This window comes from Strongylocentrotus purpuratus, unplaced genomic scaffold (genome assembly GCF_000002235.5).
Source record: "Strongylocentrotus purpuratus isolate Spur 01 unplaced genomic scaffold, Spur_5.0 spur5_scaffold_6, whole genome shotgun sequence".
Classification (NCBI taxonomy): Eukaryota; Metazoa; Echinodermata; class Echinoidea; order Camarodonta; family Strongylocentrotidae; genus Strongylocentrotus; species Strongylocentrotus purpuratus.
In genome coordinates, this window is record NW_022145612.1 from 10,828,197 (window position 1) to 10,847,031 (window position 18,835).

Below are 18,835 nucleotides of genomic sequence, written 5' to 3' on the forward strand. Positions count from 1 at the left end.
CATAGATTATGTTGATTCAACTCTTATTTGTTTTAAATCATATTTGAGAATGTTTTTAGTAAGAGCAAGATGATACATACATTCTTCTTGTTCCATTATCATTAGAAATATGGAGAATTCCTGAAAGGCAGCATTAGCAACATGAAAGTACACAAGACTCAGTTTTTGAAAATGAAATATCTCCACCGAGTTAAATCATCAAAGTAGTCACTCTTTGATAAATCTCTGTTATTTAAAGAGAAGGTTGAGTTCTGGGATGAGGTGGAAAATGATTTGTGAGCGTTTTAATTGTTTAATTTATGCAGGTGCGGAAGAATAAAAAAAATATTTCCTGCAAAACGTAGCTCTTCAAATGCCTTCATATTCTAATTTGACATGTAACAGTTTTAAAATGACCACATTTTTATGCCACATGTTTGTGTAGTCCCATATACATCTTTCTGTGTACTTGGGCCGAATTTCTTATCATTTTGATGATTCCAGAACCTTGCAGTACACACCAATACTTTTTCTGATCAATTCCACACTGTTTCTTTTACAATGCAATTGCAAGACCAGAACTCAACTTTATCTTTAAAATCCTAAATGCCCAACATCTCTATTCCAATGTCTTTGTTACCTCCTGTGATATTGCTGTCATTTTTGTAATGCTTCACCTAGCTTAAATGTATTTCTTTCTCATAGCAGACTAAGAGCTAGACTAAGAGTCAAACCACCAAAATTCAATTTGAAGACAAAGTATAGAACACAACTAATAGAATTGAACATGATCTAGATCTGTTAACCACATCTTCTAATGGAGTATGTCATCGCATTAAAACGTGCATGCCACTATTCTTCCTTCTTTACACACATTTTGCCTAGGGTTTATCTTGATTCTTAATACTTTTTTTAAAGTCCATCTATGATCAGTATAAACACATAGTGCTTGACTAAGAATACCAAAGGGGACATTTAAAGGAAGTAGCAAGAGCTGATGCTACATAAGGATGTATCCTTTGATAAGTGTATAGGTCAGAGAAGACAAATAAAGAGAAAAGGGCGTTGTTCCTCCTTTGCAACTATTCTTTTTTTCTTCCGATATATGTTTTGCCTAGGGTTTATTTTATGATTCTTCATTCTAAACATTTGGAGAACCATGCTCGGGGGGGGGGGGGGGGGGGGGGTTCCATTGTCCATACAGGATTTCACAAAAGAGAAATATCAATTGCCCATGTCAACAAATGAAGATTTTCATCTCTGTAAAGTCTGCGTACAGAAACATCTGTCTCGAGAATGTCGTTGCAATTAACTGCTATATAGTTATGAGATTTGTGGCTTGCAGATTTGTCTTCAATACCCCACCACTTTCTTTTTTGATCTGATGACTCAAGCCACGATGAGACAAGTCATTTAACGTTCTCTCTCTCTCTCTCTCCCTCCCTCTCTCTTTCTCAACCCAGGTACATTAATATTACAAATTTGTTGGGTGAAAAAGAGGTAAAAGGGAAGAGAGCATCAGGGATTTAGAGTTTGATAGAGGTAATGATGATATATTTTTAAAGAGGAGAGAAAGGGAGGAACAGACTAAACTTTTTCAGGGGCAAAATAGAGACGATTTCGGAAAGTTGACTTTTTAAAACTAATAAGGTATTATCATGCATATTCATCGTAGTAAAGAGCTGTTCCTTCACAAGGGGGGGGGGGGGGGGGCTTTATCTATGGCGTTCACTGAGCTTGCAAGGGAGTGGGGTACGGAGAAACAGGATGGGGGGGGGGGGGCTCCCAGTTTTTGCCGGTCTTATTATCAGATTCTGGTCTTATCAGAGTCTTTACCAATTTCATACTGACTATATGTACCTATAAGTGGGAATCATAACTTCTATAAAACAAAATATTTAACAAATATAGTCAAACAGGTCATCAATAATTTGTGAGCACACTTGACTTTCCTCAACCAATGTCAAGTGACGTTTTTGGATTATAGTCGCATAATCTCGAAAATATGTCAACGGTCATTCTTAACGCGGTCGACATCTGTTATCCCTTTATTGGTCAATCAAATTACAATGACATGCTCTGTCCTGTCATGGTAGTTAACTTTCACTCATCTTGTCTTGGAAGATTTATTGCTGTCTCACGATTCTAGTTCAGAAAGTAGGCCTATATAGGTTCGCTTGCTGCCCGCACCGATCGGACTAGCTGGCGGAAGCCACTACGTTGACTTGTTAGGGATGGAGGTTGGGATCATAATGGAGAGTACAGTGTCCATATATACACTCCGAAAAATCCGAATTGGACACAAACATGATATGTGCACCCCTCTCCTGCGTGCCCCTGTCAGAAATTTTAGACTAAACAAGCACCTGAAAATTTGATAAACTTTTTTTCTGACCGTTTTCGTATCTATTTTCTTTCTTTTTAAATTTTTCATTTTGGGAATGCTCGATCTTTCCCCAAATTTAAGCAATTTTGGAAAAGAGCGAGCACTCCCAAAATGTGAGATTTTTCTTTCCCTCTTCTTTTTTTTCTCCCCCCCCCCTATCTCTCTCTCCCTCTCTTTGTCTCTCTCTCTCTCCCTCTCTCTGCTTTATATCAGATAAGTTGAGGAATTATGACCCGTCAGAGATTCCGAGATCTGCTACTGCGTTTACTTGTGCTTGCCCGTGAGTTTGGCAAGCAAACGAGATTCAGATTGACCAGCCGACAGGTGGATATCTATTTGAATTTGTTGTAAGATGGGGTTCATAGGTGGACAATCTTGAGTTGGAAGGAAGTCAAGATGAGATACAGTCATCGCGGTATTCTCCAATTATCTTGTCTAATCATTGCCGAAATGGAGCATGGTAAGACGCCTATGCATTTTGCATTGCAGACTCTGCAATGCAGAGTAATTTTTTGAATTAAGTAAATTAAAATTAAATAAGAATGTGTAATTATACAAAATATAAAGAGCACTGTATTTATTGGTGCAATCTTTATAATGTATTACAGAGTTCGAGGTACTATGTACCATTGGCAGGTCAACAAAATGAAAAGGTTATATTCTAACGGCATTTTAAAGATACTTATTTAGAACTTTCCTTAAAACGTTTGAAAATTGCTTTTTGTGGGAAATAACGACCATTAGTAAACTGTTCTCGGATCGACATAAGTGATTGCAATCACCTAATTAATAGTCTGATTTTCAGAACCTTGTACCGAATGGTCGTACGTTTTGTACAGCACAACGATTAAATCATTTGAATTTTGGCCATAGTGTGTTATTGATGTAGGCAAATGCTCATGTACCTGTTACAGCTCATTTTATGTATATTATTACAAAAGAAAACAGATGTCAGTCAGTCACTGACAGAGAAGTCTAGAAAGTAAACGGGTTTCCTTGCATTATTTAAATACTAGGACACTGCTAACGTTTAAATTTTACAGATAGCACATACACGACATATTCATAATTTTCGCAAGGTTCTATATACAGAATTTGATGTTGGCTGCAAAAGGGACATGGTATCTTTACACCAAACTACCCTTTCATATAGATAGAAGTTGAACCACACTGTCCTACTTGTAGCTACTTGCTCCCTCTATATAGAAAACTTCCCCAATCGGTGCCTGTTGGTCCCCCATGATCCTCTTTTTCTTATGTTAATCGAGAGCTGAGTTGATGAGATAGCCACCTGTCAGTGACCTCGCTGTGTGGTCTAATCCCTTCTGGCTAAACTAGTACAGCAGGCCTTTAAATATACTGATTCTATAGCTTGCACTTGTTTGTCTTTCAGTGTTGCCTAATTATTATAATATAAACAATAATAATGAAAATAAAATAATAATGAAAATAAACACAAAAGTTCACATTAATTTCTTCACTTAAAGGTAATACAAAGTTTTGGTATGGGGTCATGGATTTGGTTCAAATGAACATATTGGAAGCATAATGTGATCCTAAAATATTCAGTGATCGTTGTCGCGGTTGAAATCGAGTCTAAAGTTATGAAATTGTCAATAATAAGCTCTTCATGTTGTATGGCTCCCTCTCAAGGTCAAGATATTAATTAAGCTATAAAACAATGTTTCTTGACTAAAATCGACCAATTTGCTATTCCCGTTTGGAAATTATATATCACAACTACATATTCTGTGATTTTCATGGTCGCAGCTACCATTGTACGGCCGTAGACGCTATTTGAAATTTATCAACATTTACCGGGAGCACCGGTAAATGTTTATATTCAATTTTTCTCAAAAGCAGAATTGTTTTAGGGGCTAAGTTTTGTTGTGCCCTTAATACATCCACAGGGGCATCCAAATATATCAAAATTGTAAAGAATTACTATCCACCCAATTTTCGAAATTTCCCAAAACTTTGTATTACCTTTAACATCTGCTTCAGGGCATGAAAATCACAATAATATGATGATATTTCCATACTTTAAGGAAAATTCTTGACTTAAATCAAGTAAAATGGTTGACTTTATCAGTCTTTTTTCCCCTTCTTCTTCTTCAGCCTCGCGTCTTTCCAAGCTTACTCACTCCCTCAAAGACACACGTTTAGCTAGGCTCAAGACTTTCCCCGATTTATCCGTTGAGATCCTGGATCCGTCTGCAAATCCCATGTTTACGGGTGTTAGGACGTTATAGAGATTGGGCGGAAATCTCTCTTGGACTGTCTAGGTTCATCATCAGATATAAGAGGTAAGCCCGCGGATCCAGGGTGTATAAACCTGTAAAAGAGTAACCTGTCAGGTTTGACGAAGTGACTTTTTTTTTGCTGTGTCATAATTATCAGGTACACGTACAAATTGGCACTTGTATATTGGAATACCATGAAGACAAGAACCTTTAAAAATACATCAAAGTGAGATTTGCTCAGTGATGACGGATTTGTCGAAGAAGTTTCGGTATCACTTAACTTTCAGGAGGGATGGAGTAACCGAAGAAAAGTATGTTTGCATTTTGAAATGAAAAAAGTAATGTGAAAACGCTGTGAAATTTGCTACAACTAGATTGATCGTATTTAAATAAAACAAGACATGTCCCTCAAAGTGGTGCGACATGACATTTCTGCATGTAAACCTGTCCATGGGGATACCGTCTTCACCTAGTTTTGTCGAAATTTTGAATTTTAGCAACAATGGGCAATTTTTTTAAAATAAAGATAAAATATTAGGCAGCCTACAAAAGTGAAGTACTAACGTCATATTCGCTCGTCTCCCAGGTTACTGTTTTAAACAACGGAGACTGCGCATGAGGTTCACCGCGAAATCATTCAAGCAACGGGCTGGAGCAGGGCAATTCAGTGTTTGGACTGGTGTGATCACCTTACTATTGTTTAGCACAAAACTGTTTGGAAACAGCAACCTTGACAAATAGACCAGTATGACGTCACACTTCGGTACTCTATACTGTTCGCCTTTCAATAAAACGACTAAACGTTTTCTAATATTGATACTACGAGTTGACCTCGATTATTAAACTTTAACTGACGTTAACAGATCGAAATAATCCTTTCTCGTTATGAAATTGATTTATAGCCATTTCTGTACAAATTGTGCCCTCTGTTTCTTTACAAACACTATGACTTGGCAAGAAGTGTACATGACGTCACGATACTACACCATTGTGTCAATGAACTTCAAGGTTAACGAAAATATGACGTTTCGTGACGTCATAAGAACGGTCGTACTGTGTGTATGACGGTTCCGTATTGGTCACACGCGCGGATGTGGACTTGTTGAAAATAAACAAAGAAATCTAGATAATTCTCAAATGAATGTAATAGTAGATAGGCAATGTTAAATTATAGTTCTTTTTTCGGAAACGAAATGAAATTGCATTTTTTGTTTAATTTATAAAAGATATTACCTAAGCGGTTCTAGGAAGATGTTTAGATAAATCATTTAAATGTATCTCAAACATCTTCAGAATAGAATTCAAAAGTCCATTTATGAATATCATTATGGTATATTCTTTCATTTTTATATTTTGTATGCACAGTAGATCAAAATTGTGTGAAAGCCCCTTATTAAACGGCTTCTAAAACTAAAATTATATACCGATTGTCATTTCGTTAAAACCACTTAATATTCGTTTGTTTCCATGTGTATTCGCAGTTGTCCAACACGCATTTTGTGTTGTTTCTCTTATATCATAATCTTCAATTTACGCGCGAATTGAGTTATTACCTACTGTACAAATACAATTCATATTTAGGTATTCTAAAATTCACTCTCGCAATCCAGTTATTTCATGCTAAAACTTTAAGTGATTTGTCCGCATATAGGTTATCATTTGCTCAGGAGTCAACGCTCTTGAGAAATACTTATCGTTTTTGAGAATTTTCCAAACGTATTAGTTTTACTGGCATGCTGCCCTTAAGTATTGACCAAAGTAGGTTATTTTTATTGTTTTGTCAGTAAACAGATGACATCGATTAAGAAAGATGACGCCATATTCCAAAGGTTAAAAAGTTTGCGACAATTAAAAGAACCCCCACTCCGTGCATTCAATTTTAGGTATGACAGAGAAACATGTTTTTATATCATTTTATGAAGATTTATCAATAGCGTGCATGAGAATAAAAATTACAAAGACCACAATACTACAATACAATTATTTTGATTGAGGTTATTGTTATAACATAGTGGTAATAGTAGAAGTAGTAGTAGAAGTAGTAGTAGTAGTGGTAGTAGTAGTAGTAGTACTAGTTAGTAGTAGTAGTAGTAGTAGTAGTAGTATTCGTCGTCGTCGTATATAGTAGTAGTAGTAGTAGTAGCAGTAGTAGTAGTAGTAGTATAGTAGTAGTATAGTAGTAATAAAATTATATTAAAAGTAAGAAGAAAATAAAAGAAATAGAAGAAGAGAAGGAGGAGAAGAAGGAGAAGAAGAAGAAGAAGAACAACAACAACAAAAAGAAGAAAAAGGAGAAGAAGAAGAAGAAGAAGAAGAAGAAGAAGAAGGAGGAGGAGGAGGAGAAGGAGGAGAAGAAGAAGGAGAAGAAGAAGAACGTAATTAGCAGTACCGGCCTATAGCAGTAGAATTTGTTCAATATAAGTAGCCCTAAGTAGAAGTATAATTATGATTTTAGGAGAAAACTATCCCTATGATATTATGACATCCGATTATCAGTAAAAATGACATCCGCATATTAGAAATAGTAAATAATATGGTTACCTGTCCATTTTTCAGAACAAATGTCAAATTATTGTGCCAGATATCGGCATGTTGATATGAGGGGTAATGACAGAGAACATATAAATGTGTGCTTCCTTAATTTATTCCTTCCGGAAAATTTCTTGGCAGATCACTTACGTTTTAATCAACTGTCGTATAGCCTCTACGTCGCTATGAGATTAAGCACACCAGGCAAACATTCTCTTCTTTTATAGAGTGACGGCAAAATAAATATGAATCAACCCCTTCTTCGTAATCTTAATCTAATCGGGTAATAAATCATATAAAGCGGATTAATCTCGTCTGTTTTAAAATATATCCTTATAAAAGAGTTCTCATTTACTCTTTTATATCCCTCCTCCAGACAAGTTAAAACAATAAAAGAGGAAAGGTTGGATTTAAAGATGATGACTGAGAAAGTTAATGTTTCGGTGATGATTTATGTGTTAAGCAACCGCGAAGCAATCGTTTCCGATCTTTGATTAGCTCACGAAGAGAGTTATTTACCATGCTTTACTATGAGAAAGGTGACAGTAAGGTGAAGAAAGGGTGAAAGAATACAACATGACTGTGACGCATCTACTTATTAACACCAATTGCGTCAAAAGTTTACACGAATCCCGGTGTCATTTTTAGAGAGGTAACTGTCATAATTTGGGCAAACATTAATGTTTTGATACACAAACCTGTGTGCCATAAATAATTGATGTGTCTGTACGCCAACAATTATGATAAGAGCTTTCATATTTACTTAAATTTCGTTGAAATGTAGATAATTATGTACACTAATCTTATATAAAGTCTATACTTTCGTTTAGAATTATTAGTGTAACCCCCTTATTAGTGTAACAAACATTTACAAATTCATAATAGTCACAATGTGTCATTTATTCACTAAATTTTAAATCTATTTTCATTCAATTTCGTAAAAAACATTGTTATGTCCACGGGGATCTTCTCCAGGTTTCAGTAATTGTATTCAATTATTATATTACTTTACGTAATTGTATTAGGAACCCAGTGCATTTCCCCCTAGGCAGCAGAAGTTGAAAAATGTGCCCCTCCCGAGGTGAAAAATTATTCCCTTCCTGATCTTCTAAATCCACTGTTCTCTTCCTCCATTGTATTCTTTTTTTAATCAAAATGTATTTTTGTGGCACTCCCACGTTTTTCCAAACGAACGAAAATGGAGATTTTTTTTTCTCCCCATAATGGCAAAATTATTGATTGACCTCTGTCATAGGAATATCAGTTCTTAAAAAGGTATATTAAAAATCTATATATATACGTTATCTGTTTATATTCATTTCTTCCAAGAATAATCTAGATCTGGTAGCTGTACACATGAGTTAAACTGCAATTGGATCAAAATTTGTAATAGGAGAAAAGTTTGTTTCGTTTACATTAAGCTTTCAGGGAAAGAAGTTTGTTTGCAGTCGGAGCTCATCCTTGAAGAATTTGGAGCATTAGATCTGACCTTTTATTTTCTTGATCGCCAGATAAATTGTCTGTCAGAGAGAAAGAAAGAGAGTAGGAGGTAGAGAGAGAGAGAGGGAGTGAGGGAAAGGGAGTGTGTGTAGAGATATATATAGAGAGGGGGAGAGACAAAAACGGAAAGTGCGAAAACAGAAGAGGAAATATTTCAAACAATAGTCATAAGAGAATATGTTGCAGGACCTGAACATGATCTGAAGAAGAAGAACAAGACCAAGAACGAGAACAAGAAATGGGAAGAAGAGAAAAGAAGAAAGAGAGAGAGACACACAGAGGGAGAAAGAGAATCTATCAATCTGTTTTGTTTTATAACCCGTCTGTGATTTTATACCCCCAGTGCGGGTGCAGAACCAAAGAGTGTATGACGCGCTCATCGACTGCAGACGGAAGTTGAAGTTGGATGACTCAGGATCACTCTGGCAGCTTGCATGTGTTCCACTGCGGCCGAGATGACTAGCGAATGTAGAACTCAGTCCACTTCTTGCAAGTTTACGGAATACACATCAACTCGGCCAGAGTGAAAGTGAGTGAGTGAGGTCGAGTTCAGGGGTTGACGATGAGTGCTTCTGCGTGGTTCCTACGCTGAGGACTTAAACGATCGGTTGGAGAACGAAACAAGCGCGCTGTTCAACAACGTTCAACAAGTTTTAAATGGAACTTACATGAGCCATTCCATTGCATCGATATTTTGATACTACTTCAGCTTGATCAATGCATCAAGACATTTTCTCCTGCAGCAGCTGTACAGTGTCGCCTACGCATTGTGGATTATAACATTAAGATCTCGAGGAAATAAATATTGGCAACACAGTTATGCAGATTTTGGCGCCAAGATGATGTACAGCAGATGCTTCAAGCATTTCATCTATGCCACATGAATGAGGCTTTCTGGATATTATTGATGTATATCGAGTAACATCTTTTTAAGGATTTAACCAATCAATCTAGAAGTTTCCAACTTCCCGAAGAATAATATTCGATTGATCTGTCATTTTTCAGCTTTCCCAAGATGACCATGCCATCCAGACCTGTGTTGGGTAAGATATCACTGCACATTTGAGGAATAAAATACCACTAGATGATTCGAATATTGGATATAATTATCTACAATAACCATTGAAATGGCATCTGATCTAATTGGTACGCCTATAATTCAAGGAAGGTGGATAGTACTTCTGTGGATGTCGATATGCTATCGGATGGAACTAGCATCGTCGTCGTCGTCGTCATCGTTTATTGCTCGACCCGGTGCCATCATCTACAACAGACAACAAACAGTCGGAGGTTCGTCAACAGATTGTACCAGGCCTCAGATTATACCAAGTCGATCTCCAAGGTAAGCATGTCATTCTGTCAAGATCAGACAGATAATCCGTAATGGCAACGCCTAAGCTAACCCAAGGTAGAATCTAAGAAGTCTGTACGCAAGATGACATTGTGTTAATAATAGCGTAATTATAGCAATCGAGTTATTTGGGGATGAAATTCGTTTGCACAGCGTTGAGTACTACTGCAAAGACTGATCACTTGTAGTGAACTACATGTCTGCATTTCATATTTATGTTTACAAAAAATCGCAGCCACATGTCTTGCAAGATGTTGTTGCCACAACTTTTTGTTTAACTTGCCAACGTTTTCTTCCGATCCATTTTTGTTTGCATTTGAAGTATATTTCGCTCGTTATGATTCGTTTACCAACTAAAACTAAGCACATCAATGAAGATTGGACTCAGGATGCGTTTTTAGTTAATTCTTTGCATTGTTTTTCTATAGATAGAAAGGCTATTAGTTATATTAACTGAGAAGGACAGCTGACATTGCACACAGGAAGGTGATGTCAGAGTGTATTAAATTCATCAACGATATCACTTTCTTTTTGTTCGTTCGTTGAGCTTTCTCCAAAACTGCAGCTTAGCAAAAAGAACCCTAGATTTGCTACTTGTGTAAATAGCAGTGTTTTAAGCACACTGGCCTTGGCAATCATTCGTTCCCGTGTCTGTATATCCTGTCTACTATAGGCAGGCCTCTCTTAGCCTCCATGAGGTCCAATCTTATAACTCGGACATACAGGTTAAGTTTAACGAGTAGGGCGATTACTCATCCAATTTGTACAATGACATGCACCCCATGTAAACCTTGAGAGGGTAAGATGAAAGAGAGAGGGGTGTATGTTTACCCTTTATAAGAGTCTCTAAGTATAGCATGTGTGTGTATTATAGTAGATATACACAGGCAGTAAGCGCAATGTCGGAAGTGAGAGTGGTGTGAGCTCTTACTTTAGTAAAAGTAAATTCATGTCGGTTAGGTATACCATACCGAACAAACGATATCATAGCTTTTATTTTTACCACTGGAAATTATTATTATTTAGAACCTTTTCAATCATTAAAATGACACAAATCGAACAAACAGTATATTGCTGAGCTCGTTAAATCAGTACAACGCACAACGAATTTGAATAATTTCTTTTTAAAGAGTGTTTAAATCAGTAACATTGAAAGATACTGACCATACATTTTCATAAGAAATGAATGTTGTATTCATTCCCAGCACTTTTTGCCAATCTTGCACATTACTACGCATTTTCCAACATGTGTTATTAAGCACTTACCGCTATTTCTGTTGCCTTGGTAACTTGTACACAAACGACGCCATGATCTTGAAGCTGCATCATTCGTTCTTACTCCGCCAAAAAGACTCTGAATTTGGCAACATTCCACAGTAATGATGTTTGACTTTCTTTCATTAGTCAGTACCTTGTTTCGATTTCATCAGTCCGACCCTAGAATTAGATTTCGAAGTAATGTAGCCTGCAGGCTGGTGTATGTAGAGAAATAAATTTGATGAATCCTAATATTTAGGATGTTACCCAGCACCAATTAAAAGAAATATTTTTTATTAAACAAAAATAATAATAATGACTAACATATTTGTATTCGTCTATCACAAGACGTCATAAAATATATAGCTTTTAACCTTATATATGCTGTTTAAAGCTATAAGCATCTTTAAAAAAAAAAAAAACTTTTCAATAATTTTTATAACGTAAACATTCTCTCTTCTTTATAATACCATGAGTGATGTTATAATAGGATACACGCACACTCACATGTACCCACACATCTCACACCTCAGTAAAAACATGCATTTACCCATCCCCTACATACGCCTACATCTCCCACACACACACAAACACACGCACACACACTCACGCACACACACTCACGCACAAACGCACACGCACGCGCGCGCACATTTAGGTGAAGATAAAGACTTACAGATTATGGTGGTCATAAAGATTTCGTCCCCAGCAAGACTTCTTTTCCAATTTAATTAATCTGAAAAGTTACAAATAGAAAATATGAGCATTCACTACCCCATGAAAAAAGCCTTCTTTGTTTTTTGCCCCCATCTTGGCCCACCATTAACCTGATAAACAGAGAGCCATGTCACGGTAAAAGTTTATTCCCCATCATAATAATGATTAATGATTCAACACTATAATTTTGCTTCAACTGGTTCAGTGTATTGGAATTATAAATTTACAGGTTAACATTACAGTGCCCTCGCCCGTGGAACAAGGGTCTGCAAGCTCTGTAACACCACAATTATTAGTTTGATTTTAAATTATTTTAAATCACTATTGATTTAAATCAATTATGAAGACAACTAGAATGCAAAGCAATTTGTAGGGGGTGAAAACAATCTGTGAAATTTCCTATTATTTGTATTTTTGTGAGGAAGCATGTCTAATTATTAACGTACCATGAGTGCTATACTATCTGAAATTCCCCTCATATTCTTGACAGCTAATATTGCTTTAATCTTTGGACAAATCCTACAACCCCATATCTGTGTACAATGCTTTTTTATTGTAAGTTAATTCTATCCATATTGAAATATCATATTGACTATTTTAAAACCTTAGAAACCACTCTTATTTGTATGTAGGACAAAACTACATGCAACCTTACTGAGTAGTACTAGAATTATTAGACAGTTTCTTCCACAGTGAAATTTGTATAATCAGTATATAGTCTACTTAACTTTTAAAGAAGGACCAACCTTATTTAGATCCAATCCGATCTCACCGTTCTCACGTATATACAGGCGTGAATAACCTTCAAACCCGGTGGGATTCTGGCCCTGCAGGGGTCCTTTCCGTCCTACCCAATCACCAGGTTGCTAAATGCAGTCGAGGAGAATGGTAATGATCCATTCTTGTAATTAAAGGTAGATCACACCCTGTTCGGTGCATTTGATTCCGCTTAGTGCGAAGCGGTATCTTCCTGCAAGTACGATGAAGTATTCGATGGTATAGCGAAGACAGATTTTCAAGGAAAAACCTTCTTTTACACCAACGAAGCTCATCACTGATCAACTTATAACTGTCCAAGATTTAAGATAGACGTCTAAAAAAATTGGAAAACATTATTCGTGATAATGGAATTATTGTATTGTTTCATCGGTTTTGCCCATATCTATTTTTCAGAACGAGGAACAATTTTTACATTAGACTTAATTTATCGAAAATTGCTATTGATCATTAAGTGAAAGATTCGATTTAAACGATTCGATTCCATTTCATTGCAGCATACACGTGTTTGAAAACCCTATAAAATGAATAAATAGCATGTTTATTATGATTGATAATCTTGATATTAATTTCCATGAGAGTATGGGCAGGGTGATTTTTGATCAGAACAAAATGTAAATAACTATTGATACAATATACTTAGAAAGGAGAGGAAGAAGATACTTAAAAAATAATTTTCGAAATAATATTTTTAAGAGATTAAACCATTATGACAATGAAATGGGTTGACTTCAGCAAAATTATAAACAATTATCTCTCCATCATCGTTTTCCCTTTCCGATGAAATAATGCATTCCTTTAACAAACTTCCTTTCCGTGTTGCAATTGATACCCGTGAAGGCATACTGCTACGCTTCCTTGCTGTCTAAAATTGGAAGTCTCAAGGAGAGTTGAAAGTAGGGGCACCGAGTTCACATGAGAGAGAGAGAGAGAGAGAGAGAGGAGGGGGAAGAGAGGGAGAGAGAGAGAGAGAGAGAGAGCAAGAGGTGGGGAGGGGGAAGGGAACAGTACCGGTCGAGTTTAATGTAACCCTCACAAACTACCCTCCTCCAATGACCTTACCCATGTGACCTACCTTTCAGTCAGAACATTTAGCTTAACTAATATCAACGTGATTGAAGTTCGTCAATTGAACAAGAGAGCCAGTAGGTTCTATTTTCTTTTAATCCAAGAACATGAGACCTAATAATAATAATAATAATAATAGGCATTTCTATAGCGCCATCTATCTAGATAATTCTATTTCGAGGCACTAGGGGAGAACAATATTATTATGAATGTCATATGATATAAAATAATTATACTGTTTAAATTGCTACCCATTTTTCTATTCGAATTCGTTGGTTCTGTAAGCTTCTTTGTTTTTATAGAGATCAATATCGGTTTAATAATAATAAATAATAAAAACGGTGCTTATAAAGCGCTTACCACCGAAGTCTCTAAGCGCTATAACGAACAAAATACAATGATTAACAATAACATATTAAACAAAACAAAAAGAAAATGCAAATAAACCTACAAATTACCATACATATGAAATATATATCAATGTGAACAGAGTAATTTAATCATCAAAGGCAATTTTGAATAAATGTGTCTTAAGACAAGTTTTTAATTGGTTAACAGTCTGACAGTTTTTGACATTTAAAGGTAGTTTGTTCTAAAGTTCAGCAGAAGATTTGCAGAAAGAGCGACGATCATTTGATACCTTTTTCCTTTCGTCTGTTTTAATAAAATAAAATAAAAAATTAATATTGGAATGAATAGTAGAACATATTATTACATTAATTTAAGACAACATTTGTCAGTTAAAAGATGCCATTTTATGTACTAAAACAACGCATATTGTCGAAATGCGCTTTCTCCTAAACATGTTTCAAAATCAAATTATAATGATCTTTACTGATTACACATTTACATCTATATCCACCTCATTGTGTATCTATGTCAACCAGTCTCAAATCTTTAGAAATGTGCTACATGTATTTGATATAGAATTATCATGATTTATCGTTTATGTAAGGTTTTCGTATTAGTCAATCGCATAGCAGATGTTGGATGTCACACTCGGTTAAAGCGATCCTTACTACATAAGCAATTGTTGAAAGTAATTCCGTCGAGTACTTATTGGAATAAAAAGTAGTAAACTGTTATGATAACATTATTAAACAAATCGATTTGCATCTTTTTTATTGATATATCTACAACGATTTGATTTTCTTTCTTCCAACTTTGTCCCCGGACCATTTTTTTCTCAACAGAAATAATATCCAAAATGTAGGCCATAGAGCGAGTAATGTCTTCAACTTTAAAAAAAAAAATTACAGTCCTTTTTGTTAACAAAATCGCTTCCTTTTGTCGTCAATGTCAAAGTATCCAAATGACGACATTAGTAATATAAGAAATTGTACATTGACAATTTCCAAGAAGTTTTTGTCTTCTATAGAGTTATATTTTTATACCAGGGATATGTTGCTCGTCTAACTCGTTTAACTTTATTATACAGCATGAACAGAAAATGTCATCGTATCAACAAATTAAAAAGGAATGCATGTTCATTACCAAATTTCTTAAGATATTAAAATGGGATTTTTAATTTGCAGAGCAAGAACTCGTCATTTGAAACTGTCCTCTTTCCTTCAAGCTTAACCGTTGAGTATGGATTGCATTATAAATACACGCTCACACATATTTACCCACCCACACGCTCACACACATTTACCCACCCACACGCTCACACACATTTACCCACCCACACGCTCACACACATTTACCCACCCACACGCTCACACACATTTACCCACCCACACGCTCACACACATTTACCCACCCACACGCTCACACACATTTACCCACCCACACGCTCACATACATATACCCACCCACCCACTCTGCTAATTACAGTATATCGACATGGGCAAAGTACTGTCGTGAATACAGGTGGATGAAGGTGCAAAATACAGTTTCACACCTTCACACATAGCGGTAAGAAAGCCTTCCGCTTCCTGTAAAAAGACTTTTGTCATTTAAAGATGGAAACTCTGTGAAGGGATTATCAACTCGCAAGATTTTTGACATGTATAAATTGGTAATTTACGACTTATATAAATGGAGGATAAGGACTATGGCTGCTTGTAAAAACTCTACTTGCTTTTGGTGCATTTTCAATAAAATAATATTTTTATGGATATTGACTCTGACTATACATCGTATGTAATGTATATTTTTCTGTTCACCACTTTCCATTCCTCTATATTCAAAATCGAGTTTCGGATCAAAGTAATGGGTTCGTCCAAGCTAATTTGTCCCATTAGTTACCGACCACAGTTAAGTTCTTAGTATATCCGACATTGTTTGAAGTTTATAGCTCTACTGGAGCTTAGACCACACCAAATATGAACTGTAAATTCATATTCCTAATTCCACAATAAGAGGTACAAAAAAAAAACATGGGGCACCAAGACAACCAAATACCATGTACTTGTACTTGTACTTGGACTTTATACAGTAAACCCATGATGGTGTGCCTCATTAATGCAAATCTCAACCTGTTTGTGTGCCGAATCTACCAACTGGAACTTTTGCTGCTTTACCGCGAGTGCCAATAAGCACAAATATTGAGCAAGAACAGAATTAATCAAATGTATTGTGAATACCCCCATGCAATCGCATGTTTTTGTCTAATTCAGACCCTGAACTATAGTTATATAATATACTGTCGCCCATGAATTTGTTTTCTTTTTTTTTCTAAACTCTTTTCATGAAATGATTGTGTCAATACGGTTTATTTTTTAAAGATAAAGTTTATAATCTTCTCAGAACTTTATTGATCAATTTGAAGAGCCATTGAGATCGATCACCAAAGTTGTGAGAATATAAAAGTTTCAGCCATCAATAATAAACCATATCGTCTCTATCGTTTCTTGAAAAGAGGTAAGAAAAGTTATTCCAACTATATGGGCTATAGTGTATATATACAGCATATGCTGAATCATTATTTAAGAAATATCGTAATACGAGTAAACTACTACCGATATTTTAAAATTTAAAGTAGCGGTATAAAGTTGTGCTGCAAAAGAAAATCTTATATGGGGCTTGTAAAGGGTTAACAAGTAGGGTACCTTAAGTAGCGCCAGAAGAAAGGGTCATATCGTATGAAGACAGGCACAGTTTGGAGACAGATACTAAGCTTAGCGATCAGAGGTGCATCCTTCCGTCGGGCCTCATTAGGTGACAACACGGTTTGATGAAGGCTAAAGACCTACCTCGGTCAAACAGGTATGAGCACTTGGAACTCTTCAAGATCATCGCAAGAGTTAATCACTTATGCCAAAGTATGCGCCACACTGAACAACAATGTAACAATCTGGAGGGACTTTATAGGCTTACATCTATACCAGTTTTTGTTATTTTTTAAAATTTAGATTAATAGGTTCTTGTCTTCTTCTCCTCGATAACTATATGGAGCAATACATGTTTAGAAAGCTTTTTGAATGGTTTTGACCGATTAATTTTTTTGCAAAGAGATTACGAATTTTCACCATAAGAAAATGAAATTGATAAAATGAACTGAATATCCCAATTTCGAATCACTTAGACGCTTTTTAATCACTTTGGTATTACACTTATTTTAGCGTCGACAAATTTAGCACATTCATCATTTATTTTTCCGTGATTTATGGCTGTATTAATCACTAATGTTACTTAACCACAGACGATATACCACCACGTTTCTTGTCAAGATAGTCTAATATTATGATCACCTTAATCCAATGACGACATCATAATCTTCCTACCCTCGCAAGGAATTATTTGATGAATGTGTTTTTTTGCAAAAAAAATAATATCCAGGAGAACATTCTACAAGATATGACTACCTGTTGCTGGATTGTAATCAACATGATTGGACATGTTGTGGTTGAGTGACTGGGTTGTTGTCATCTGTCGCCCTTAATCCAATTCAAAGGTGCCGGTCTTGGACTTTATTAATACACTTCGGCAGGTGGTTGACTAGAAGAGCTAAAACACCTGTACCTTCATACAGCTCATCAGAACGATGATCACTTGGCGCCAAAAAGATCTAGCTTCTTTCCGGTCAAGAACGTTTCATTACGTGGTCATCAATGAAGGTGTAATAGAGATCAATGAATGGAAAATTGAGCGCGTCAACAAAGTTTACTCAACCTGTCTGTTTGACCGTATAGACTTACCATTTACAAGACCAAGGTGCGTGAATCTTGATGCATGACAAGATCTCAACATTTTAATGGTCGCTTTGAAGTTATCCATGCAATAACAACTTCTTTTAAAGAAACTTATACCATATTCATAGGCATGCAGTAATTTTTCATCATATCACTGATGTTATCAGATGTTATAGCATTTGTTTATTCTTTTTAACTTGTTATTCTTTTTATCTTGTTCAGATATGCCAATGTTGTATTTCACTTTGTTGAGAAATAAGATGTGTATATAACTTTGTTAAAGACATACATTTATGGTTCAGAACTGAGTTTTGGGGAAAATGAACAGGATAACAGAATCACAGGCCATCATTTTGCAATTAGAGAACGATATTTTTGCAATTAGAGACCTTTATTACGCAATCACTGATGACCAATGTATATGAAATGATCTTGACCGGAAAGGCCAGACCCCGATCTCTTTGCCGCCATGATCCAGAGATCATCGTTTTGATGATACTGCTACGCAACCACCTGTGTATCTACAAAGTTTGCCCAATCCATGGAATGAGTCGCTCCTTACCATCTTTCTCTAATCCAGCTTCTAACACGACTCATATTTAGACATATAAATTGATGTCTTAAACAAATTTATACTGCAAATGGTTGACATGAATACAATTTTCGAGAGTAATAAACGAAATCTATATTTAACATATGTTTGTTCTTCCTTCTCCTGGCCCCCATGGGGTTAATGCATAAGTGTACGACTAGAACATGAAGATAATTATTTTCAGAGGCCATGCGGGATTGTCATCTGCCCTGCAAGTGAAGAAAAAGGGGCCTACTTTTTATCTCTGAAGGACAAACATCCTTAACTCGATGTAACCAGTCCTGTTTCTAAATCCATGCA

The 18,835-nt window shown here is 35.9% G+C and overlaps 1 protein-coding gene and 1 long non-coding RNA gene across 2 annotated transcripts in view; both read left to right on the forward strand.

The window, feature by feature from the left end:
* The first annotated feature begins 4,488 nt into the window (after positions 1-4,488).
* Positions 4,489-6,583, forward strand: LOC115919502. Its single transcript, XR_004061879.1, has 2 exons — positions 4,489-4,671; positions 5,195-6,583. It is a non-coding gene; the product is annotated as an uncharacterized LOC115919502 (long non-coding RNA).
* Positions 6,584-9,111: 2,528 nt separating this feature from the next.
* LOC100891631 overlaps positions 9,112-18,835 on the forward strand; it is a 45,072-nt gene continuing 35,348 nt past the window's right edge. The window contains exon 1 of the mRNA XM_003723382.3: positions 9,112-9,979. Coding sequence (XP_003723430.1) covers positions 9,765-9,979 — 215 coding nt within the window. The 5' untranslated portion in view covers positions 9,112-9,764. The remainder of the gene's footprint in view (positions 9,980-18,835) is intronic.